Source organism: Narcine bancroftii, chromosome 7 (assembly GCF_036971445.1).
Source record: "Narcine bancroftii isolate sNarBan1 chromosome 7, sNarBan1.hap1, whole genome shotgun sequence".
NCBI lineage: Eukaryota > Metazoa > Chordata > Chondrichthyes > Torpediniformes > Narcinidae > Narcine > Narcine bancroftii.
Genome location: NC_091475.1, coordinates 168125688 through 168153007, shown reverse-complemented (window position 1 = coordinate 168153007; position 27320 = coordinate 168125688). Strand labels below are relative to the sequence as shown.

The following is a 27320-nucleotide window of genomic DNA, read 5'->3' as shown; positions in this document are numbered from 1 at the left end:
ATCCCCTAATAAAGGCCAAGAGCCCTAGTCTCCTCCCTCATACCTGCCTTTGACATGAGCCAGCAGCATGTAGAGGCATGTTTGGGTTTTATGATTAATAAAGCCTTTGACTCCTTGCTTCGTGTCTGTGAGTGGTCATTGATCACGCTCCAATTTATTGATCAGAACTTTAAAGTGCCATGGACAAGGCAATCCGACTGGAGAAGCTGGAGATCGATCCAAAGGATCCAGAGGCCTCCGTAAAGTTTGATATGTGGCTACGTTGTTTGAAGACCTACCTAAGGCGCCACAAAATCATAGCCGATGGAGATCGGTACGACCTGCTCTTCGCGGCTGCGAGTCACCGAGCGTAACAAATAATTTGCGACTGCACTAGATACGTAGAGGCAATAGCCCTACTCCAACAGCAGTGCGGAGCCCTGATGAACGCAACATGCATGTAGTTCCAGCTTGGCTCCCTACGCCAGGGTCCGGGTGAGTTGGTCGACAATTTCATGAGGGCCATGTGGGAGCTGGAGCGAGATTGCGGGTGCCAAGATGTGACTGGCGACCTATCAGGAGGAGTTCATCCATGATGGGCTAGTTGCTGCATTCTGCTCCCATCAAATACAGGAATGACTCCTGGAGAAAAGCGATTAGTCCCTCAGGAAGTGGTGCAAGTGGCCTGAGCAATGGAGGCTGCACAAAAGAACACAGAGGCCTACTCAGCAGGCCACTTAGCTGCCAGGTGGGGAGAATAGGCAGTGTTATGTTTGGGACTTGCGGCCCCTGACTGCCATGCACGCAAGGTGCAACTACTGCAGCCAAAGCAAACACCTGTGGAGTACTGTCCAGCCCATAGCGTGACCTGCTTGAACTGCTGAGGAAAGGATACTATGCCAGGGTATGTTGTTCTAAGCCCCTTTCTAGCAGTGCCGCATGTGGACCATGGCCCTCGTCACCATCTTGGGCCGACCCACTTCCATAGTCATTTCTGGTTGCCAAGAACTGAACTTCCAGACCAGTGGTGCAATGACAAGGTGTGATGTCTCATCCGGCTTCGCTTCCGGACTCCACTGCGTGCGATCCATGGGGGCAGCCATCTTTGTGATCTCCTGGGTGGCCATCTTGGCGGCATCCCTCCCAACGACATAGCAGTAGCAATTTGGACAGTGAGCTGATGTTGGCTTCCATTGTGCTGGACCAGAGTAGACCACACCAGCTGGGGTGATCGATGATGGACATTGAGGTAAACGATCACACCACTGGCTGCCTGTTCGACACATAAAGCATTGAGAGCTTCATACACCCGGGCCGAAGATTATTCCTTTACCATGTCTCCAGCCAAGTGCAAGGTAGCACTAGCCTCCAAATCCCTCTCTGCGGAAATCTGCTGGTGATGCCCCCACCTCTGTGAACCTGTCATATTGGGGCTGGATTTCCAGTGCCTGCTTAAGGGTGTGCTGATGCAGTTTGATGGCCCCTCCCCCTTCATTGTCAGTAATAACCAATTCTGGGCAGCCCTTCCCCTCCCCCTGGTGACCCAATCACACACTTGAATGCCGGGCTGGGCTCCCAACCTGTGGCCTGGCCACCCTCTGGGTCCCTCTGCCTCCACTGTTCCAAAACCTCACCCTGGACTGCAAAGCTGTGGCCACTAAGAGCAGGCAATACAGCCCAGAGGAGAGGGAATTCTTTAAGACGGAGGTGGAGCGGCTGCTGGAGGAGGGCATATTAGAACCAAGTGTTCCCCCCACCACTTGAGTGCTCCGCCCCCACTGTTACAAACAAATTCCCCACCCTCTACGGACCTGGTACACACAGACTCAGTTCAGCCATCCAACACCCAGCCAGTCGAACAAGTCACCGTTCAGCTAGAACCAACGATACAGCCACCAGTACTTCAGAGCAGCTGAACCTTTGAACTCTATGGACTTCAAGACCCATGGCGATGGGCATTGCCCCGCATCACCCCGCTGGACTTCATTAAAAAAAAAGGAGGGGTGAATGTGGTGGAACACTGTACTGTGGGCATGTCCGGGCATGTCTTCACTGAGCTGGGCAGGCTGGCTGGCCTTCTTTATCCTCCCCATAAGATCCCTGAATAAAGTCTGAGAGTCCTAGTCTCCTCCCTCATAACTGCATTAGACGTGAGCCAGCAGCATTGGTTTTCTGATTAATAAAGTCTTTAACTACTTACTTCGTGTCTGCGAGTGATCATCAAAGTGTGATGTAGCCAGTGTTTTATATCTGCAATATATAACAAAAATAGGGGATTATATCCTAGCCTTCAGTGATTACAGGTTTCAACCAGTCTGCCATGTGAGACTTTTTCAAAATCCCTGATGAATTCCATAAAGACAAAGGGAAATGCACTATTCTCATTGACTGATTGGTTTACTTTGTTAACACTTCTCATGCAGTAAACCAGGAGTTTACCCAGTTCCATTGCCAAGTAATGGAAATTACATATACTTTTGTATACAAATCCCAGTGACATAATGTTCCAGATATGTGAGTCTGCAATTAAGTTGATATACAGCAACATTGTCATGTGATAACATCGCTTAAATGATGCTGGGGAATTTACATCTCTTTAACTTATCATAGTATTTATTTTGCTTACTGATTCACAAGGACCATATAATTTTGTGGGAAAGCTAGCAAATAAATACATTCTGGAATATCTGTAATACAGCAAACCAATTTAGTGCTGGTGACGGCAGTTAAGTAGCACTGGGGGAATGTTGATGGTTTTATTCCTTTAAGATAACTTTTAGGTGTTAATGAAAAAAAACACCAAGATCAATAAGACTGTAATTAATGTTTTGTAATGCCAAGGCTTTGTCAAGTTGCTCTGCATGGAGATGATAGTTGCACAAAAATAATGGTAGTCTAACAAGCACAGCCCAATTTTGGGTTGTTTGCATGTCAATCATTATATGTAGCTGGTAATGATCAGTGTTCACATAAACCAGTTGCCTCAAGTAGAAATCGACAAAGACAGGTTGAAAAATCAATTGACAAGCACAGAAGTAATTTTTTGAAGTCGATAAATAAAGTACACTTTAAGATGTGCAAAATCAACTGACAATTTTCTATTGTCATTTTTGTTCCATTACTCAATATGCACTTATACCAAATGGAGATCCTCATTGTTAAAAATGCATGACTTTGCTGTTTTGGATTGGATTTTATAAGAATGTTCAAACTATCTGGAGCATTTTGGACTTTTTCTGTATTGATGAGATAAATATTTTAAGACCATACATCAGCACAACTCCCACAGAATTTCAGCAAGTTCATTGTGCACAACATTCTATTTAAATATATGGCAGGCTATCCAATCAAATTTTTGACTTATCTGTGGCTCTTCCACCTCCTGACTCCCCAAACAATTTTTTTGCCATCCTACCTCCCCACCTTGCCTCCAACCATTACTCTTATCCTCCAATATTTCCCCTGCATTTGCCACCTTCTCTCAACCTCTTCCTATAGAACATAACAGCACAGTACAGGCCCTTCAGCCCATGATGTTGTACTGACCTATATAAACCTAGTCAGTAATCTAACTTTTGCCTACCTCACACCCACAACCTTCTATTTTTCTTTCTTCCTGTGCCTGCCTAAGAATCTTTTAAATGTCCCTATTGTACCTGCCTCCAACACCACTTCTGGCAATGCATTCCAGGCACCCACTACACTCTGTGTAGAATAAAAAACGCATCCCTAAAGTCTCCCCTGACATTTCCTTCACTCACCTTATGTAGATATCTTCTGATATTTGCTATTGTCCTGCTGAGAAAAAGGTGCTGCCTGTCTATCCTTTCTATGCATCTCAAAATCTTGTTGGCCTCTATTGTCACCTCTCATCTTTCTTGGCTCTAAAGAGTAAAGGCCTAGCTCTGTAGCCTTGCCTCATAAGACAAGTTCTCCAATCCAGGTAACATCCTGGCAAATCTCCAGTGCACCCTCTCTAATGCTTCCACATTCTTCCTGAATGAAGTGAGCAGAACTGAACGTAATATTCAAAGTGTGATGTAGCCAGTGTTTTATAGACAGGTCTTGAACTCAAACCCTTGACTTATGAAGTCCAACATACCATAAGCCTTCTTAACTGCCCGATTAACCTGCACAACAACCTTGATAGATCTATGGATTTGGATGCCAAGGTCTCTTTGTTTTTCGACACAGTTAAGAATCTTGCCATTAACCATATACTCCACCTTCAAGTTCGACCTTCCAAAATACATCACCTCACACTTATCTAGATGAAATTTCACTTCTCTGCTTAGCTCTGCACCCTGCCTATATCCTATTGTAAGCTATAACAACTTTCTACACTATCTTCAACACCTCAAACTTTTGTATCATCTATATACTTACTGACCTGTCCTTCTACTTCTTCATCCAAGGCATTTATGAAAAATCACAAAGAGCAGTGGTTCCTAAACAGATTCCTCTTTTCACTGACCTCCAGGCAGAATATATTCCATCTACTACTACCCTCCATTCTGCAGGCAAGACCATTCTGAATCTTAGCCAAGGTTCCAAGGATCCTATGATTTTCTGAATGAGTCTACCATGTGGAGCTTGTTACAATCCATGTACACCACATCTACCACCCTACCTTCATCAATTTCTTTTGTTACTTCCTCAAAAAACTCACACTCCTGAGACTCGGATTGCCCCTCACAAAGCCAAGATGGCTACCCCTGAGAAGACAATGCTTCTCTAATTGCTCATAATCCTCTTTCTTCCCTTCCATTTTTTCAGCTTCCTTCCTTTCCTGTCACATCTCTCTCTCTCTCTCTCTCTCTTTACTCCGGCAACAGATCCTGGCACTCGATGCCGAAATCTGACTATTGTTTGGGTCAGGGTTCCTGAAAGTAGATACATAACTGGTGAGAGCTGTTGGGTTGTGGTGTGTTGACAGACACAGGGCTGGGGACAAGGCTTGAACTTCACCAAACAGGATTCCTTGGATTTTCCCAAGAACCTGCTGAGAACATCTGTTTATTTTATGGTGAGTGGGAGTTGCATTTCTCTCCTATGGTTGCAAAACTCCACTGCCCCTTTCCAGTTCTAAACTTGACCAATATTAACCAAGTGTCCAGAAGAGAGAAGCCATAAGGAAACTAATGTCCTATATCAATCTCAAAGTTTTTTTCTCTTTAAAATATAGCAAGTTCCTTCCAATGCGGAACTATTGACAAAGCTATGTTCATCTATTGCAAGAGTAAGACTCAATAAAAATGAAGTATGGGTGGGCATTGTCACAAATGTGTATTCTCAATATGTTCCTCCCTCATAGAGATTAAGCAAAGGGTGAATAATAAATGATGCACAAGGAACATCACATTTAACCATTTCAACTTAGCTTTGACCTTCTTTATTACCTTTGTTTTAGGAGAAAGTAGAGGCAGAGGGAATGATAGGCTGCCTAATGAATAAAGAAGCTCTCCATTCATGCCAACTGTGCTAGCCATGTGATGTAAAAGCAATAAAGAACAAACATGGGCAGCAGAGTGGTGAAGTAGTGGGGATACTGCCTCACAGCACCACTATCTGGGTTCAATGCTGAGTTGCAGGGCTGTCTGGGTGGAGTTTGCACCTTCTTGGTCTGACTTCCTATGATTACCCTGGTTGCTCTAGTTTCCTCTCACATCACAAAGATATTCAAGTTGGTCAGTTATTGTTCTCTGTAAATTACCCCTTGCACATAGGTGAATGATAGAATATGAGATAGGATGGGGAGTAGGGAGCTGAGTTGATGGAACAACTGAGTTAGTGGGACAGCTGAGTTGTTCTATGAACCAGTATGGACTCCGCAGGCTAAATAGCTTTTGTCTATGTTGTATAGAAATACCAAAGCATTTAGCCTCTAATTCAGTGGATGCGTCTCTGATGGTATTGATTGATGGAAATATCCTAGTATCCAAATAGTGTTTCGGCTGGCACAATCTAGCCTAGTAATAACATGTTTCCCAGAATGCACTAACTCTGACAAAATATCACCATGGCAAAATTATTCACCATTGCACTGTAATTGGGAGCCCTTTGAAGAAGTGGTAGATGGTTAATTTTTTTTGCTTAGTCTTTAATCGAAATATAAAAAAAGTAATTAACTAAATGCAATCTGCAGGGGAAACTCCACCAGTCAAGCAGCATCAGTAAGAAAAACAGAATGGTTTACGTTTTAAGCCGAAAACTTTTATCAAGACTTGGCTAATAGCTCATTTTAGATCTCTAGACTAAAGATTTTAGGCTTGAAATGTCAACCATTTTCTTTTCTCCCACCTGATGCTGCTTAAACATGCCGAGTTCCTCTCGCAAAATGTGTTTAGCTTAGATTCCAGCATCTGCAGTTTCCAGTGTGTCAAGAGTAATTAATTTACAGATTACTGATTATCCATTGCTCTTCCTATTTGAGAAATTCAAGAACTTTCGTTGATCACAATCTCAAATAACGATCAATTAAACTTATATTTTAAACTTAGCTGATCATTAGCTCAGCTATCACATTAGTGTATCTACCTTTTTATAGAACATAGAACATTACAGCACAGTACAGGTCCTTTGGCCCAGTGTTGTGGTAACATTATAAATCTATTGCACAGCAGTTTAATCCTTCCCAACCTTACAGCCCATAAGCCTCTTTTTTGCTTTCATTTTTCTGAAATGGTTAAGCTTCAAGTTTAAGACCACGAAGCTATCTAGAGTAATCTATAGATAACAGAAGTGATAGTGTCTTTTCTCTGTATTTCTTTGTTCATGAACTGCTGTAGAACATGTGGCAGTGTAATTGCTGTTCATAGCATTATCTTTTTAATATTCCTTTCTACAAGGCAGTTTTGCTCCTTGTTTTATTGGTGCATTATCAATTCAATATGCATTTGCAGGCTATTTTGAAATCATCATGAGCTCAGGTTGGGAAATTGTCTGAAATACCTAGGACACCCTCACTGCAGGACACTGACACAAATTAATAATCTGCCTTTAAGTTAGTATGCACGTGTCTCCACTACATTCTTGTGCAAATTGTTCGAAGATTCTTCTTTTTGTTTTGGTTGGTACGCCCTCTCCAATTCCTCTCAAAGTAGCATGCAGGACAGTTATTAGTAGCATTGTTTTGTAAATATTAAGCCATGGTTAAGTTATAAATCTGTACAACTGACCAATTTTTGCAGAAGAAGAAATAATTGATACTTATTTCAGTAATTCAGGTAATTGATACTGTTGAATCACAATAGTTATTTTCAATAGACTCACAATTCGACTAGAAATGCCAAATGCAACATCCCCTCAAAGCAATTTTTAAATTAGTTGTATTTCTGATCCAACTGCCAACAAATTCACTGATCAAGTCAGAATCAGCATATGACATTGTAAGGACAGTCTTTCCTCAATGTTTTGCACCTATTTCTTAATATCCTTTTAAGTGCAACTGCTTGATTGCATTTTGATCTTGTAATGGTGTCACTGAGAACTAGTTTATACACTGAAAGTACCCACATTAATCAATTGACCAATAACAACATTGGTAATAACTCAAAAAGTATAGGTATATTTTTGATGGTCTGTATATCATGTTTGGAGTTTGTAAGAACATCTTGAAATGGAGTGGTAGCTTACCACATATCAATGAACTTCAAAGGAATTCATCATGTGAAATACTGAGTTACATGGAAGCAAACACAGCCAGATTAATGTAGTAGTGAAAGTAGCATATGCTACGGGCCCTGAATTTTCAAGGGCCCCTGTGTTTATGTACTATGAATTATGAAAAACATTTTTGTTTACCTCTTTGTGCAGCGGCTATGAGATACCACGCTGATAGTCTGTACTAATAATCCCGATTAAAGGTGATAAATTTAAGGTTAGCAATTTTAGCCAATTATCGCCTTTACTTGGGGTTATTAACACAGACTATGTGTGTGCTGCATCTCATAGCCGCTGCAGGCTGCACGATTGTGCAGCGGCTATGAGATACCACATTGATAGTCATTCCCCCTCCATCTAACTCCCGCCACAGCAGCAGGGGTGCAGTACTGTCAGAGTTCACCAGAGCGCCGCTCCAGCATCTAATCGGGCCGTTTTGGGGCCACCTTTCAGCTCACGGTGACTGCTCAATACAGGAGCAATGGCCATCTTCATTACCCATAATCCCCCAAGCAGCTGGAAATACTCTTCCAGTGCCAACACCAGGTAAACACCGAATGGTTCAGCAGCAAGGGAATTTATGGGTAACGAAGATGGCCTTAGATCCCACATCGAGTCAGGCACCAGCCACAGCCATAATTAAGTTTTGTTTTAACAAAATGTGTAAGTAAGTTTTAACTGGGGAGGGGAGGGGTGTAATTTCAGTGTAAGTGTGTGCAAAATGTGTGTGTAAGTTTTAACAGGGGCGAAGCACAATTTCAGTGTTTGTCATAGGCACTATATTCCCTAGATACACCATTAGTAACTACTAAATATACAGAGATCTAAGAAATCTGGCATGATTTTGTTAAAAATAGTTAAGACTATTTCAAACTTATTAAAACGGACATGCAGGGCCAGCATCAGAAACTCTCTCGGTGGGCGGGGGGGCACACTGCAGTCACATTTCCCCCTCATTGCGTTTGCGCAAGCCAGTGCTATTTAGGGCCCCTTTAAAATAAATGCTACAGGCCCGGCAATATCTTAATCCAGCAATGGAAGCAAAAACTATTCTAAGTTTTTTAATTCTTCAGTGAGCTAAGGGTACTTAACTATCATTTGGTTTTTGCTGTCTTATACAGGGTTCACTGTGGCATCACTCGGATGCAACAGCTTCACCACTGACTGCAGAGTCTTTGGATGAGGCTATTGCTGGATTTGATACAATAGAAGAGCTTATGAGGCATTTAAATCCAGATTTCTGGGAAGAGGACCTGAAAAGTCTTTTTCAGGAAACACCCCAATTTCGTGGCAGAACGTACCATCGTGAACGAAAGACAACCAAAGGTGAGAAATTAGATAGTAATGTAAATGATAATCATTAGATACATTTAGTGGGGACAAGGGGGAATTGATTCACAGCAACTGTTACCGGGCAATCCCTCAACTGTCATATGGCAATTAGTGAGAATCCAGGATCAGTGTGTTCCAATACAAAGGAAGGATGGAGATGGTGAGGTAAAAGAACTTAGTTGAGGAGAAAAAGGAGGCATGTGTTAGGTTCGGGAACTTCAATCTGACAGGTCCCAGGAGGAACATAAACATTGCATGAAAGAACTCAAGCAGGGCATTAGGAAGGCCAAAAGAGGCATGATATCCTTAACAAGCAAAACTAAAGAAAACACCAAGGCATTTTATACTTATTTTATACTTGCATTTAAACATGAGAGAATGATGAGGGAGAGGACAGGAACATTCAAGGATGAAGGAGGAAGTTTCTGCTTTGAGTCAGAGGAAATAAGCAAAGTTCTAAATGAATCCTTTGCATCAGTGTTTACCGAGGTGGAGGACTTGTCGGAGAGAGTGACTATGTTGTGGAGAATGCTCATGCATTAGAAGATTTTGAGATCAAAAAAAGAGGTGATGTTGAATTTTTTGAGAAGCATTAAGGTGAACATTTCCTGAGTCTAATGGTATATATATCCCTGGCTGTTGAAAAGGGCAAGCGAAGAGATTACTGTGTGTAATTCTGGTCAATCCATTCCAGGAAGTAAATGGAGGCTTTAGAAAGGGTATGGAAGAAGTTTACCAGGATGTTGCCTGGTTTAGAGGGCATGAGGTATGGGAAGAGATTGGACTGATCCTTCTAGAGCATAGGAGGCTGAGGTGTAACCTGATAGAAGTCTATAAAATCATGAAAGGTATTGTTAGGGTGGACAGTCAGAATCTTTTCTCCAGGCCAAAAGTGTCACACACTCGAGGACATGTGTGCAAGGTGAAGGGGAGGAAATGTAATGGTGATGTGCCAATGGAATGGGCTGCCAGGAGTAGTAGTGGAAACAAATATAATAATAGCATTTAAAACACTTCTAAAAAGACTGATGAATATGAAGGGGATGAAGTAATATTACCAGGTGCAAGCAACAGATTTTTAGTTTGATTTTGACATCATGTTTGGCATAGACTTGTGGGTCAAAGGGCCTGTTGCTGTGCTTACTGGTGTATATTAAAGTTAATTAAAAGGAATGCAAGCTTTTGTTTCAAAATGCTTTGAAATATCCAATATCCGGACCTGCCAAAGACCAAATTCATTTTAAAAATGTCATAATTTGCATGTTATATGTGAGCCAGGCACTACGATTGATTGCTTCAGTATTAAAAATGTCCTGTAAGGTTAGGAGTAAGCATGGGAACATGAATGCCTTTAGACCATGGAGTCCAGGATTCCTGCTGACTTTTCTCACTGCACGTGTCACAAATATTACTTCAAAATCTGTTCAAGGGAACAGAAACAAAATGGGGGTTGCGTATAATTACATGGCATATGTAAACAGGCCAGACTATTCCAGTGATTATGTTCCACATACCTCCTTAGCTAACCAACTATTCTGCATATGTTTCTCCTTCACCCGTTTCTTACATGATATTGATGGCTTCTATGCACAAAGAAACATGCATTCTCTGTTTACTTTATCTAACCTTCTAATAATCAGCCAGAATAAAGGTGATTGGCTAATTTCTCTTTCTAGATTGTTGTTCACATACTTTTAAGCATCCCTGATTTAATATTATGTGTTAATTAATGAACGACTAACTTTAATTGACTGGATTTTCCTGGAGATGTAACTTTTTTTTACAAAGAAATGTTGCTCTAGTTCCACTTTCTCAGATAAAGTTGGTACAAAATAGAGAATTTTATGCAAGTCATTGGGCTCTCGGCCTACAGACCTTAAGCAACCATGTACAGGTACATTAATCCTATACTAATTCAACCCTGAATGGAAGGCTCCCCTCAGTAGCCCTACAACATCTGAGAATAGCACCAAAGTGAGGCACTCATTTAGAGAGGGGAAAAATTAGCAAAATTTCCCATTCAACTCATTTAGTGATATCCAATTGAAGTGGTAGTGTCAGTATTGGATAAATTCTGTGCAGCCCAACATACTACACCTCTGTATGTTTGAATAAATTGTCCACACTCACCATCCATGGTACACAGGAAGAATCACTGCTTGAGATAAAAATAATTATTTATTTTCATTGCTAACATTTTGTGAAACTGCAACATAAACTTTCAGAATACTGTAATATGTTTTTTACACCACTAAAACAGAGTGAGAATAACATAATCACACATTCATTTATTTTCCTTTGCAGTGTTTAAATGAAATCCTGTGTCTCAGTAGCTTGTCAGTCTGTTGTAATTTGTACATAATTTTCAAATAACACTCTATGTGAAAACATTCAGCATTAGTTCCAATGTGAACTTTTTTTTTCACCAAATCCCAACAGATTCAGATTGTGTTACCTATACTAATAAACTGTGATAATGACAGCATATAGTATTAACTGTGCACTGAGGCAGGCAAATAAAAAATGAGGGTTGAAAGGAGGAAATGTCTGATATGAAAAGCCTTAAGATAATGATTGGTGAGGAAATACCTCAGCAATAGAGGGAACGTGATTTTTTTTCTTTTATTAGATTGCTTTGAAGTAGATGATAGAGTCATGGAAGTCATTCAGCCCTCATCAATCAAAATGTCCCACCTGCCTACCTCTAAACTCATCCTAACAATGTACCTGTCAAAGTTTTTTTCTTAAACATTGCATTAGAACCTGCCTCAATCAAAAAGGAAAAGGAAACATCAATGACATTTTTGACTGACAGTACAGTTAAGAATCGGGAAGTTTATTTCTAACACAAAAATATTTTCATAAAAAAAGGTTTTTTCATCATTTGAGTGAAGCATGAAAAGAATGTTAAATTTATTAATCTGTGACTTTTATATGGGGCATAAAATGGATTTTCAGTGGGAAATAATCTTCTGCCTTAAGAGGAGATGGAAAAACATGGTTTACTAAACCATATTTTTTGAATGGAGATGAATGACATCATAAATAAAAACCCCAGCAATTGAAAATTCTAGCATGGATCCTGATTTCCATTTGCCTGAGGAGCAACAACAAAATAAAAATAGCCTGAAGGTTACAAAGGATGGCATTGCCATCCTTGCAAATCACATTCACGCCTCTGTGATACAGGAGATATTTCTTTGATTTCCACATCTAACCACTGTAACATTAAAATTCCATTAGCTCCCCACATTTATAACATTGATGACAGTCATTCTAGACATTAACAAGGACATTATCTGCACAGTAACTGAAGGACTGGATGAAGTAAAAACACAAAATGATGGAAAAGCTCAGCAGGTCAAACAGTGTAGCAAAGGTAAAAATACATCACAAATGTTTTGGGCTTGAGCCCTTCATCAAGGTATGAGAGAATTCCGGCAGGGGGTGGGGGAGGAGGTGGCAAAGACAGGAGATGATAGTTATAGAAAGGAGGGAGGGGTCAGCAGTGATCAGGGGGAGGAGGGATGGCTGGATGGGTAAGGAGGAAAGGAGGGGAGAACTGGAAAGGGGAGGGGAAAGAAAAGGTGAGCAAGTTGTTTATTCGTGGGTGATCTTGTTGGGACAGTGCATAAAGCCATGAACAGACATGTGAACTTGTGAGTGTCACTCAGAATTGAAATGGTTGGCTACTGGGAGATCGCTGTTGCTATGGATGGAGAGGAGGTGTTGTGCAATGCGATCTCCCCAATCTGTGACCGGTTTCTCCGATGTAGAGAAAGCCACAAAGGGAGCACAGGATGCAGTAAATAAACCCTGTGGATATACAAATGAAATGTTGCTTCACATGAAAAGCCAGTTTGGGGCCCTGGACCGTGGTGAGGAAGGAGATGTGGGCACATGTTGCACCTCCTGCAGCCACAGGGGGAAGTTGCCAGGGGAGGGGGATGGGAGGCGTGGCGATAGATTGGGAGTGATGAGTGCACGAGAGGGAAAAATGTGTCTGCTGGTGAGATCCTATAGTAAGTGCTGCATGATGTGTTGGATGCAGAGGCTGGTGGGGTAGTGGGTGAGGATGAGGGGTTCTATGTTTATTGCATCTGGGAGCAGAGGGGGCCAGGGCAGATGAGTGGGAAATGGAGGAGATGCGGGTGAGGGCTGAGTTGATAGTGGCATAGGGAAAGCCACGTTTGTGGAAGAAGGCAGACATTTCAGAAGATCTGGACTAGAAGACCTTATCTGGGGAACAGATGTGGCAGAGACGGAGAAATTGCGAGAAGGGGATATAATTCTTGCAGGGGATGGAATGTGAGGATGTGTTGTCAAAGTATTTGTGGGAGTTAGAGGATTTGTCGGTGGAAAGCTTGTCTCCCAAGATAGAAGGAGAGGAATCCAGGAAAGGGAGAGTGTTATTGGAGATGGGCCAGATGAGCTTAAGATCAGGGTGGAAGTTGGACGCAAAGTGCATGATGTTGATAAGCTCATCGTGGGTGAATGAGGCAACTTTTATGTAATCGTCGATAAACCGGAGAAAGAGTTGAGGGGACTTTCCTGCGTAGGCTTGTAACATGGATTGCTCCTTTGAAGCTACTTTTATTTGGAGGGAAGTGAGATGAGTTATAGGAGAAGTTATTTAGAGTGAGGACATGTTCTGCCAGGCGGAGGAGGATGGTGGTAGAGGGTGACTGGTTGGGTCTTTGGTCCAGGAAGAAGTGAAATGCTTTCAGACCTTATGTGTGGGGGATGTAGGTATAAAGGGATTGGACATCCATCATGAAGATGAGGTGGTCCGGTTCAGGAATCTGAAGTCATTGAGGAGATTGATGGCATGTGAGGTATCATGATGTAGGTCAACTCTTCCACCAGTAAAATGATGACTACATCACCCATGATGAGCTTGTCAAATTCATTCTCTTTGCATCCAACTTCCACTCCGACCTCAAACTCAGCTGGTCCATCTCTGATAATACTCTCCCCTTCCTGGGTCTCTCTGTCTCCATCTCGAAAGACAAGCTTTCCACTGATATATACTACAAACCCTCCAACACCCACAACTACCTTGACTACACATCCTCACAGCTCACACTCTGTCCCCTGCAAGGATTCCATCCCCTTCTTTCAATTTCTCAATCTCCACTACATTTGTTCCCAAGATGAGATCTTCCAGTCCAGATCTTCTAAAATGTCTGCCTTCTTCCACAAACGTGGCTTCCCCCACCACCCCACCCCCCCCCCCCCCCCCACCACTATCAACCTAGCCCTCATCTGCATCTCCTCCATTTTCTGCTCATCTGCCCAGGTCCCCTCTGCCCTCAGATGCAACAAACATAGAATCCCCCTCATCCTCACCTACCACCCCACCAGCCACCACATCCAATATATATTCCGCCAGAATTTCCGGCCCTTACTACAGGTTCTCACCACCAGACACATTTTTCCTTCTCCTCTCTCTGCCTTCCATAGGAACCGCTCTCTCTGTGATTCCCTTGTGTACTCATCCTTCCCCACCTATGGCCCCACCCCACCCCCACCCCGGCACCTTCCCGTGTGGCCACAGGAGGTGCAATACTTGCGCCCATATCTCCTCCCTCACTATGGACCAAGGCCCCAAACAGTCCTTTCAAGTGAAGCAACACTTCACTTGTATATCCACAGGACTTATTTGCTGCATCCAGTGCTCCCTTTGTGGTGTTCTCTATATCGAAGAGACCAGTCGCAGATTGGGAGATCACTTCGCTTCACACCTCTTCTCTGTCTGCAGCAACAGCGATCTCCCAGTAGCCAACCATTTCAATTCTGAGTCACACTCCTGCACTCACATGTCTGTCCATGGCCTCATGTACTATCCCACCCTAACCACCTGCAGAATGGAGGAGCAACACCTTATTTTCTGTATGGGCTCTCGCCAACCAGATGGTCTTAACATTGACTTCTCTGTTTTCTGCTAAACCTGCTCGCCTTTTCTTTCCCCTCCCCCTTGCTTGTCATTCCAATTCTCCCCTCCCTCCCCCCTTACCCACCCAGCTATCTCTCCTCCCCTTCATTGCTGCTGTCCTCTCCCTCCTCTATCCACCTATCATCTCCTGCCTTTGCCAATGCCCCCCCCCCACCTTTTTGTTCGGATGCTTGCCGGCATTCTCTCATACCTCGATAAAGGGCTCAACCCCGAAACATCGGCTATGTATTTCTACTTTTGCTACATGAAGGACACTGTTTGACCAGCTGAGCTTCTCCAGCATTTTGTGTTTTTACTTCAACCACAGTATCTGCAGATTTTTGTGATTTTCTGGCTGAAGCTCAAGTGGAGAGCTGTCAGCATAATTTGCCAACCTCTCTGTTGACAAGAGTCATTTCCCCCATTAGAGATAAGAAGAAAAAAACTCGGCAATTTTAAATTTGGGTCTCTACTTTGGTGGATTATTTAGACTCGGCAATGTAAGCTTGCAGTGGAAATAATATTTGCCAGCAGACAGTCAGTGCTAATGGAATCATATGTCATATCACAGGTCATTACTTTGTAGGATAAAGGAATTTATTTAATTAACAAAAAATGATGAGCTAGTCATGCATATTTCCAGGTTCTTGGTAACGGCATTTTATTGACAATTTGAGGAAGCTGCAAGACTGTTCATTAATTTGAGAATGAACATTTTTGTGCCATTGTGTGATAGCACACTCTGACTAGCCTATTTGGAAACTGAAGAGGCAGAATGGGTGGCTAATTTGCTTCAACTGTACTTTAAAGAAAATGCATTTCCAAAAATAAGAACGTTCTTCACAGCAATGAACAATGTGATGATTAGAAGGATTTCAAAATCGAAACATCAAACTAATCCAGCCCTTCATGACAAAAATCATTTAAACTGTGCTCATGTCCACAGTGAATTAGTTTTTCACAGCATCTATCCATTTCTAGTTGTCACTAGAATTTGATGTTTAGCGGTGCAACATCAGATTATTCAGAAAAGTAGATGAATCACGCTTTTATGCTGAATGAAGGGAAAATCAGTAAGAGGGCTGGATGGAGTAGAGTTTGTTAAGTGTATTCAGGGAAGTTTCCTTTATCAAAATGTAAAAGAACTGACTTGAGAGAGGGCAGTATTGGATCTCCTATTAGGGAATGAGATAGGTCAGGTGACAGTGGATTGTGTTGGGGAACACTTTAGGTCTAGTGATCACAATACTGTAGAGGTGGGCCAAAGGTTGAGATTCTTGATTGGAAGAAAGCAAATTTTGAGGGAATGAGGGTGTGGATTGGAATAAGATATTTTCAGGGAAGAATGTAGCAGATAAATGGAGGATATTCAAAGGAGAAGTTCTGAGAGTGCAGAATTGGTATGTCCCCATGAGGATTAAAGGAAAGGTTAGAAACTGTAGGAAGCCTTGGTTTTCAAAAGATATTGGGAACTTGGTTCGGAGGAAGTGGGGTGTGTACAACAGGTATAAACAGCAAGGAAGGGATGAACTGCTTGAGGAATATACGGAGAGTAAAAAAAGATCTTAAGAAGGAAATGAGAAAGGTTAAAAGGAAAAGTAAAAATAAATCCAAAGGGTTTCTATAGGTACATTGAAAGTAAAAGAATAGTGAGGGATAAAATTGGATCCCTTGAAGATGAGGGGGGTAGGAGATGGGTAAAATTTTAAACAATTTTTTTTCTTCAGTATTCACTAAGGAAAAGAATATTGAGCCAGATGAAGTGAAGAAATATGGTAGGGAGCTCTTAGATAATATAAGAATTAATGAATTGTTAGTGTTGGCTATATTGAAAAAGATCAAAGTAGATAAATCTCCATGTCCTAAAAATATATTCCATAGGACTCTGAGGGAGGTTAGTGAACAAATAGTGGCAATGTTGATGGAAATATTTAAAATGTCACTGGCCACGGGGGAAGTGCCGGAGTACTGGAGGGTGGCTCATGTTGTTCCGCTGTTCAAAAAAGGATCCAAAAGTAAACCTGGTAACTATTGGCCTGTAAGTCTGACGTCAGTGGTGGGTAAATTAATGGAAAATGCTCTTAGAGATGGAAAGACAGTGATTGATTCGGAGTAGTCGGCATGGTTTTGTATGTGGTAGATCATGTCTAACAAATCTTAAAGAGTTTTTCAAAGAGGTTATTATAAAGGTTGATGAGGAGAAGGCAGTGGATGTTGTCTATTTGGAGTTTAGTAAGGCTTTTGATAAGGTTCCCCATAAGAGTTTAGTAAAGAAGGTGGAAGCATTAGATATCAATGATGAAGTAATGAAATGGATTCAGCAATGGTTGGATGTGAGATGCCAGAGAGTAGTGGTGGAAAATTGTTTGCTGAATTGCAGGCTGGGGATGAGTAGAGTGCCTCGGGGATCGAATCTGGGTCCACTGCAGTTTTTCATATATATTAATGATTTAAATGATAGGGTGGCAAACTGGATTAGTAAATTTGCAGATGATACAAAGGTTGGTGGTGTTGTAGACAGTGAGGAAGATTATTAAAGATTACAGGATGATATAGGACAGTTAGAAGAGTGGGCTGAAAGATGGTAGATGGAGTTTAATACTGATAAATGTGAGATGCTACATTTTGGGAGGACTAATCAAAATAGGACATACATATTAAGTGGTAGACAATTGAGGAGTGCAGTGGAAGAAAAGGATTTAGGAGTCATGGTACATAATTCTCTGAAAATTGAACACATGTAGATTGGGTGGTGAAGAAGGCATTTAGTATGTTGGCTTTCATAAATCAGAGTATAGAACACAGGAGTTGGGATGTTATGTTGAAATTGCATAAGGCATTGGTGAGGCCAAATTTGGAATATTGTGTGCAATTTTGGTCACCGGATTACAGGAAGGATATAAACAGTATAGAGAAAGTGCAGAGGAGGTTTATGAGAATGTTGCTCAGGTTTCAGGGTTTGAATTACAGGGAAAGGTTGAACAGGCTGGGACTTTATTCCCTGGAGTGTAAAAGGTTGAGGGGTGATTTGATAGAGGTATTCAAAATTATAAGAGGGATGGATCGAGTCAATGTGGATAGTCCTTTTCCACTGAAAGTGGGGGAGATTCAAACAAGAGGACATGGATTGAGACTAAAAGGGGAAAAGTTTAGGGGAAACATAAGGGGTAATTTCTTCACGCAGAGGATGGTGGGGATATGGAATGAACTTCTAGCAGTGGTGGTAGAAACAAGATTGATGTTAATATTCAGAGAAAGGTTGGATAAGTATATAGACAAGAGAGGTGTCGAGGGTAATGGGCCAAATGCGGGTCAGTGGGACTAGGAGGGAGAAGATATTCGGCATGAACTAGTAGGACCAAACTGGCCCATTTCTGTGTTGTAAATGGTTATAAGGTTATATCAGCATAAGAAGAACATTGGACCTGGGAGCAAAGTGCTGTTCTTGGGAAGTGGAAATTTTATATTATATAGGTCAGTAATGGTGGCTTCTCTTTGAGACCTTTAACAGCTAGTCATTTTGCTCCAAAGCTGTTAAGCTCGTAAGAAACCACCACTCATTATATATCAAATTTCTCAGGCTAATATTCTGAGCCATTTATCTTTAAACAGGTTGTATCTTTGTTACAATGGTGATTAGAGGTATTTGATGTGTATCTTCCAAAGAATTGAGGCCATAAAATTGCTGAGTCTATTTTATGGACAGGGTTTGTACCTGGTCCAAAAGCAAAGAGGTTCCGGCCATTTTTTGAGGTCTCATTCAACTTAGACAAGGTGATCTGCGTGTCACAATCATACATTCAGATGCAGCTCGGCAGATTCAGACTGGCCAGATATCAGTTGTCACAGAATCTCAAAGGAGGAATCACGAGAGCTGGAGATGACAGATGGAGGGGTGAAGAGAGGAAGTCAAGGGACCGACAGCTGAGTTTTTCCAGAGTTCTCTACTTTTGTTTTCGATCCCTAGAGGGTCATGCATATTCTCTGTGGCTCCACAGTAGTAATTTTAAACTTCATATTTTGATGTTTATTGATTCTACAGGCAGCATCCAGCTGACACCTTTCCAGGTTCTTTGTTTACATTTTAAAGGACAACCATTAAAATTGATCCACTGATAGACCTGCATGGACTGAAATTGGTCTGAAAGTGCACCAGCTACTTCATTCTGCTTACAAAGTGAAAGCTATCCATGAGATTTTGAGAAAGGTGGCACAGTTAGCTCAATGCTGTTACAGCACTAGCGATCGGGACCGGGGTTCGAATCCTGCGCTGTCTGTAAGGAGTTTATACGTTCTCCCCATGTCTGCATGGGTTTCCTCCGGGTGCCTCAGTTTCCTCCCACTGTTCAAAAATGTAGGTCAATTGGGTGTAATTGGGTGGCACGGGCTCATGGGCCGAAAGGGTCTGTTAATGTGCTGTATGTCTACATTTTTTTTTACATTAATTTAGATGGGAGATGTTGGAATCTAGAACAAAGCTATCCATTTTTTTAATATTTCTATTTCAAAATTAAATTTTGTTTTCAATTTATTTTAGTGCTATCTACATTTATGACAATCTCTAAATTGACCACTTCACTGCTGCCAAGGCATAATTAGGAGGTAAAATCCCTGTACTACACTCATAACTGTGTAGAGAACTTTAGCTCCAACTAAATCTATGAATTTGCTTATGACATCACCATTGTTTGCCAAATAATGATGAGTCAGAATACCGCATAGAGATTGAGAATCTGGTTGGGTAGCGCCAGAACAACAATCTTGCTTTCAACATCACTGAGACAAAAGATCTTATTGCTGAATTTAGGAAGGGAAGGCCGAAGGGCCACTCACCTCAGATAGGGTGGCCACACAAACACGCACACACACAGACACACACACACACACACACACACACACACACACACACACACACACACACACAGACACACACAAACACGCACACACAGAGACATACACAAACATACACAGACACAAACACTGACACACACATACACAGACAAGCACACTTGTACATACACAGACACACACAAACACACACACACATGCGCACGCGCACACTCACAAACACACAAGACACAGACGCACATACAGAGCCATGCACACAGACACACAAACACAGACACACACAAACACAGACACACACTATACACAGACACACACTTGCACACACACAGACTCACAAACACACACACACACACACACACACACACACATATATATATATATATATATATATATATATATACAAGATGGTGCCTTACAGCGACAATTCTTTGCAGGCAGCTCTGATGGGGGTAATCAAATATTTCCACTCAGAACTCACAAAAATCTACCAAAACATGAGACACACAAAAATAAACTTACCTGACAGTGTGGATTTCCTAAGGTCAGTAGAAAACCTGGGAATTGACAGTTGCAGCAGAGCCAGTATTGTTACCACAGCGCAGGAGCTTTAAACTGCTCATCCAGGCACTGCAGAGGTAACGAGCGAGCTTTAAACTACCCACATACTAACAACTGCAACATCGCGGGAGCTTTAAACTCACACAGGCAATGTTGCAATGTGGAAGCTTTAAACTGTTCACATAGTTACCATTGCAATACCACTGGAGTTTTAAAACACCAGCGATCAGGCGAGCCAAACATCAAGAAGGATTTAAAGGGACAGCCTGTGACATCACTACCAACAGCAGACCCACGGGCCAGGTCTTACCCAATCATGTGGGTGCAGAGTGGGGGGCTACAGGTCAGGTTGAGATGATGGGATCTGCAGCTTCCATTCCCTACTATCCTACTGGCCAACGTACAGTCCTTGGAGGGCAAACAGGATGAACTCCAAGCCAGACTATAAAAACAGAGTCATCAGGGAATGCTCTGTGATGTGCTTCATAGAGACTTGGCTAAATGCGGACATTCTAGACACGGCGCTGCAGCCCAAGGACTACACCCTCCATCATGCTGACCAAAGAGCAGAGTCTGGAAAAATCACTGGAAGCGGCGTTTGTGTCATCATCAGTTCATCACGTTGCACAGACTTGATGGTTATGTCCTGGTTCTGCTCCCCCAACCATGAATATCTGGCAATCAAGTGCCGCCCATTCTATCTACCAAGGGTGTTTGCCACCATCATCCTGGTTGCAGTGTACATTCCTCCCTAGGCTAACATCAGGCTGGCACTGGAGGGACTGAACGCTGTGAGACAGCACAACCTGATGCCTTCCTGATCATTGTAGGGGACTTCAATCAGGCCAACATGAAGAAGTCTCTGACAAACTACCACCAACATGTCACATGCGAGACCAGGGGAGCCAACAATCGACTACTGCTACACCATGAAGAACACATAATGAGCCATACCACGACTGCACTTCGGTTAAGTCTGATCACCTGGCTGTACTCCTAATCCTGGTGTAGAAGCAGAGACTGAAGACTGCAGCACCAGTGGTGAAAACGACAGAAGTGTGGTCAAGGGAGGCGGAGGAACATCTGTAGGATTGCTTTGAATCGGTGGACAGGAACATGTACAATAACTCATCCATAGACTTTAATGAATATGCAACAGGTGTCACCGACTTCATCAAGACCTGTGTGGATGGCTGTGTGCCCACAAGTTCATACCGGGTGTTCCCCAACCAGAAACCTTGGATGAATTAGAGAATCCGCAGCATGCTGAGGGAAAGAACAAGGGCATTTAAGGCTGGGGATAGAGATTTTACAAGAAGTCCAGGTACAACCTGCAAAAGTGCATGTCTAAAGCAAAGTGGTAATTCCAAAGGAGGCTAGAGACAGAGAGAGATGCACACCAGCTATGGCAGGGAGTGCAGGCCATTACAGCCTACAAAGCAAAGGCGAATGCTATAGGCGGCTGTGATGCTTCACAGCCCGATGACCTGAACACCTTCTATGCCTGCTTTGAAAAGAAAAACAAAATAGTGCCTACCAGAATCCCTGAAAAACCTGAGGACTCTGTGGTATCTGTCTCTAAGGGCGATGTCAGAACATCATAGAAGAGGGTGAACCCTCACAAGGCAACAGGTCTGAATGGTGTACCTGGCAGGGTACTGAAAACCTGTGCCAACCAAATAACCAGTGTGTTCACAGATATTTTCAACCTCACATTACAACAGTTTGAGGTCCCAATCTGGTTCAAAAGGGCATCAATCATCCCGGTACCCAAGAAGCGTAGTGTGAGCTGCCTTAATGACTACCACCCAGTAGCGCTAACTTCTATGATGATGAAATGCTTTGAGAGGCTGGTCATGGCCAGAATTAACATCTACCCATTGCAGTTTGCCTATTGTCACAATCACTCCACATCAGATCCAATATTATTGGCCCTTCACTCAGCTCTGGATCATTTCAAAAACAATAATTCATATGTATGGTTACTCTTCGTTGACTACAGCTTGGCCTTCAATGCCATTATTCCCTCTGTGCTGGTTAAGAAGCTACAAAGTCTAGGCCTCTGTACCCCTCTCTACAACTGGATCCTTGACTTTCTCATTGGAAGACCACAGTCAGTATGAATTAGAAACAACATCTCCTCTTCAATTATCAGTAACACAGGTGCATGCTTAGCCCGCTGCTCTACTCATTATACACGCTGACTGTGTGGCCAGGCATATTTCCAATGTTATCCTCAAGTTTGCTGATGACACCACAGTTGTTGGCAGAAACACAAACGGCAATGAGGAAGCGTACTGGAGGGAGATAAGCCCACTCATTGAATGATTCAATGATAACAACCTTGCACTCAACATCAGCAAAATCAAGGAGATGATTGTGGACTTCAGGAGAAAGTCAGGGGAACACGACTCAGTCCTCATCAAGGGCTCAGTAGTGGAGAGGGTCAAGAGCTTCAAATTTCTGGATGTCAATATCTCCGAGGATCTGCCCTGGAGCCATCACGTTGATGCAATCACAAAGAAAGTTCACCAGCGGCTGTACTTCGTAAGGCGTCTAAGAAGATTTGACATGTCACCGGAGACTCTTGTAAACTTCTACAAGTGTACCATGGAGAGCATTCTGATCGGTTGCATCACAACTTGGTACGGAGGCACCAAGTCTCAGGACAAGAATAAATTCCAGAGGTTTATTAACTCAGCCTGTGACATCACAAGCCCCAGACCACTCCATCGAGGACATCTATATGAGGAGGAGTCTTAAAAAAGCAGCCTCTATCCTCAAAGACCCCTACCACCCAGGCCATGCCCTCTTCATTCTGCTTCCATCGGGAAAAAGGTACAGGCAAACACTCAGCGGAACAAGGACAGCTTCTTCCCCGCTGCCATCAGATTCCTGAATAATCAATAGTTTTATGAACCCAAAGACACTGTCTTACCTCTTGTGCACTTTTATTATGATTTTTTATTTTTTCCTTACAGTGATGTGATAAGGTGGTATAAAATGAAGGTACCACTGTGATACTGCCGCAAAACACCAAATTTCATAAATTCTGATACACTCACACACTGTGTATGCATTTGTTGTTTTTACAATACTGTTTAAATCTTATTTAAAAAATATATTTTTAAACATACTGTGTATGTATATGGTAACTTATGACCATGTCCTCCTTTGGAATGGCCACCCTACCTGTCTGCATTGATGGGACAAAGTTAGAGAAGGTTAGTATCTTCAAGTTCTTTGGAATTCACATTTAAGAAGACTTCTCCTGGATCCAGCACATTAAGGCAGCCATGAAGAAGGCACACCAATCCTTTTACTTTCTAAGATATATGAGGAGGTTTGGCATTTCATTGAATACTCTATCAAACTTCTACAAGTGCACTGTGGAATGTATACTGACTGGTATACTTACGGCAGTCAAAAGTTAAAGTATATCATGTATATTACATTTTTAATGCAGTTTGACATGACAATAGATGGAACCTGAGAATCTTTGGTCTATCACAGCCCAGGAATGTAAAAGACTGCAGAAGATAACAAACATGGCCTGGTCCATCATGGGCTTTGGCTTCTGATGTATCCCAGACTTCTATTTGGGGTGCTGCCTCAAGAAGACAGCCAATCTCATAAAGATACACCTGGTCACAACCTCTTCTCACTGCTACTTTCAGGTGGAATATACCGAAGAATTAAAATCAACATCTCTGGGTCCAACCAGTTTCAATTCAGTTTCATTCCAACAGTAATTAAGCTCTTAAACCTCCCCATGTTATACTAATTTTAGACAAAAATTAATTTTCCTTAGACTGCGCAAAAAAACTGACTGTACTTTTGTAATCCCACTTTTTTCTCACACCATGGTAACTGTAAATATTTATTATTGATCCATCCTTTGTATTATTTTCTTTTTAATTTTATGTGTGCCATTGTAGTTAATACTGAAACAAGTCTGCAAGTGCTGTGATTTTAATAAATATTGAAACAAGTCTGTAGGTGCTGTTATTGTAGTTAATACTGAATCAAGTAAGTCTTTCAGTATTAACTACAATCACAGCATCTGCAGACTCTACTATATACTATTTTATTTGTTTTTATGAAGTACTAGTTCAAGTAAGAATGTAGGTACAGATGTACATCGTACAATGTATATGACGATAAACTCAATCTCATTCTCATTTTTGTGAAAAATATCATTTCCGAAAATGAATTGTTCGCCCAACACAACTGCACTTTACAATGCACATTGCAAAGTTGTATGAGCTGTGATGTCATTAAATTATTATTAACTATAGAGAAAACAAGCATTCTCCTGATTCTTAATAGAAGCAGTTTCAAATCAGGTTTCAGTTTTGGAATTCCTGCAAAGCGGGATTGACCCAAGAGGTTAAGTCATTTCTTCAGTATGGAGTGGTCCATCCACCTTCCCACTTACATTATTTATATTATGTCAAAACTAACCAGTGAGTTTTTTTTTTAAATCTGTTACTTACAGACATTTTATAACAAGTATTAATTATACATACAGTAACCAGTTTTAAAATAGCAGACCAAAGTTTAAACTACTTAAACAGCTAAAAACATTTTGGCCTGAGTGCTGGAACTAATCAAAATGCCCGTCCATTGATTTTGTGAACCCATTCCTCCTGCTAAAGATCTTTGCCTCAGCATTATACAGGATAACAATGTTTGTGTGTGTTTTGGTTTCACAAGTACAATAACTGCTTAGTATGCTGAACACTTCCTCAATCTATAATACAGTAGTTTGGTGATAATGAAATGTGGTGTGATTTTTGCCTTTCATTTTTAAATTACCTCTGACATAGCACAGTCATTTTTTTCCACAAACAGTATTATAAATCAAATTGAGTATGTGAACCTCAGGAAAAGTGAGTCAAGATAACAAAATTGTTAAAGAGGGCTGGAAAATTGTTTTAATTGAAGAAGATGCCGTCAGGTGGCATCAGAGCCAACTTTTCACTTGATTGACCCTTCCTCGGGACTGGGGAAGGTTAGAGATAAAGATGAATAAATGAATAGAGGAAAGGGAAGGAGAGAGCTAAAGGGAGAAATTAAATGACAAAGCAGGGAATAGTGTGAGGTAAAAGATGGTGATAATCGGACATTTAAGGAAACAAATGATTATTGGGCTGAATTGTACATGTACAATAAAAAGTTCAAGGCATGAAAATCACATTCCCAAAATGCTGAAAAACGGAAGTAAAACCACTCAAAATGTTGATCCTTCTTTGTCTCTTCCCTTCTGCAGTTCAACTTCTCCAACTCCATTTCAGGGATGAGCATCCACACTCATGCTCTGTTCCAAAATTGATGTTTAATCTGGGAAAATGTGAGGAATCCATTCCAGCTTTCCCATATCCATCGCTACTGCCGACTTTCCCCAAAGTACCTGTTTTATCAATAATGATTTCCTTGTTTTAAACTTACATTATACATACTTCAAGAGGGGAGAAGACATTATGATTTTCCATGTAGTCATTTGAATCAAATTTAAAACAAAAAATGTTTTAGTTCAACATTGAACAAGAAGTGAAATTATTAGGATGTTCATTTGATGTGAGAATTGTTTTTGAATAAAGTTGACATTTTATGACCCAATATATTAAAAGAAAGTAGCAGAAATGTAATATTTTGAGACATAGTTTTGCGATTGTAGCTAATGGAACTATATTTATTATACGTTTGTCATGATGCATTGCAAATGTTATAAGATTGACACTTACTGAATCCAATTACAGGAAACATTAGTACTCTTAATGGCAAAGACTAACTAATTTTCTTAACATTTCTTTTTGCAGCTGACTTGAACAGAATGAATAATGATGTCAAACGTTACAGCTGCACCCCACGGAACTACTCAGTTAACCTTCGAGAAGAGCTGAAGCAAACAAATGCTGTTTTCTTCCCTCGCTGCCTTCTTGTTCAACGTTGTGGTGGAAATTGTGCCTGTGGTACGGAACATTGGGGATCCTGCAACTGCATGCAAGCCAAAACTGTTATGAAATATCATGAGGTATTTATAATTAAATTATATTTAACTAAGGCCATGATGTAATGTGCTTGGTTCAGAAAGCTCATACTTCAGTTAAACACAATCTGCTGGAGGAACAGCATCAGGGTGAGGAAAAGAAGGGTCAATGTTTCGAGGCAAAATCTTTTATCAAGATGTTTTGGCTCAAAATGTCGACCATTCTTTTTTTCCTGCTGATGCTACTCAACCCCATGAGTTCTTCTAGCAAGTTCTGCTTAGCTTCAAATGCCACCATCTGTGGTTTCCTGTGTGTCTGAAAGGCATACTTCATCTCTTTGGACACACACCACTAAGATTATGCAGATAGCAACACATCTAAGAACAAATGCCGTAGTTCATGCTGGATACAACAACAACACTGTCATCTTTTATAAACTCAGATAATTATTTTTCTTTTGGCAATTTCTTGTCACTGACATCCCAAGTGGTAACAAGAGGAAAGACTGACATGGATGTATTCAAGCCAGAATTTTGATTGCTTCATCAAATACAAGTCATTGTTTGATACAAGCATTTACAAATGGATGGTAGTGTTCTTTCATCACTTGTAGACAGAAATCACAAATCATTAAGACACTGAATTAGATTGTCTATGAGATACAAATTCTGGCAGAATAAATGTAGCTAAAAACGTTTTAATAAAATTAAAATACAGATGTAGGTGTTGCTGGCATGACTGACCTTTATTGCCCCTTCAGAGATGAAAAATGTGCTCCAAAACATAGCAGTAAGCAATTAAATTATCAATGTTAATTGTACAACAGAGCAATAAACACTTTAAATTTCTTTCATCCCTTTCCACATCCATAGTTGTTCCTGAATTCAGGTTTTAGATTTATTGTCAGTGAACATACATGACATCACATACAAATCTGAGATTCTTTTTTTCTGCGAGTGAGGCAGAACTGCCACTTACTGGTAGTGCAAAAAAAACTGTACACAATGTACACA

General features: G+C 41.3%; 1 protein-coding gene across 9 annotated transcripts in view; it reads left to right on the top strand.

The window, feature by feature from the left end:
• Positions 1-27320, top strand: part of pdgfd (platelet derived growth factor d) — a 365062-nt gene that overhangs the window by 309091 nt on the left and 28651 nt on the right. For all 9 annotated transcript variants that reach the window (XM_069891208.1, XM_069891209.1, XM_069891211.1 and 6 more), the window contains 2 exons: positions 8763-8967; positions 26137-26351. In XM_069891208.1, coding sequence (XP_069747309.1) covers positions 8763-8967; positions 26137-26351 — 420 coding nt within the window. The remainder of the gene's footprint in view (positions 1-8762; positions 8968-26136; positions 26352-27320) is intronic.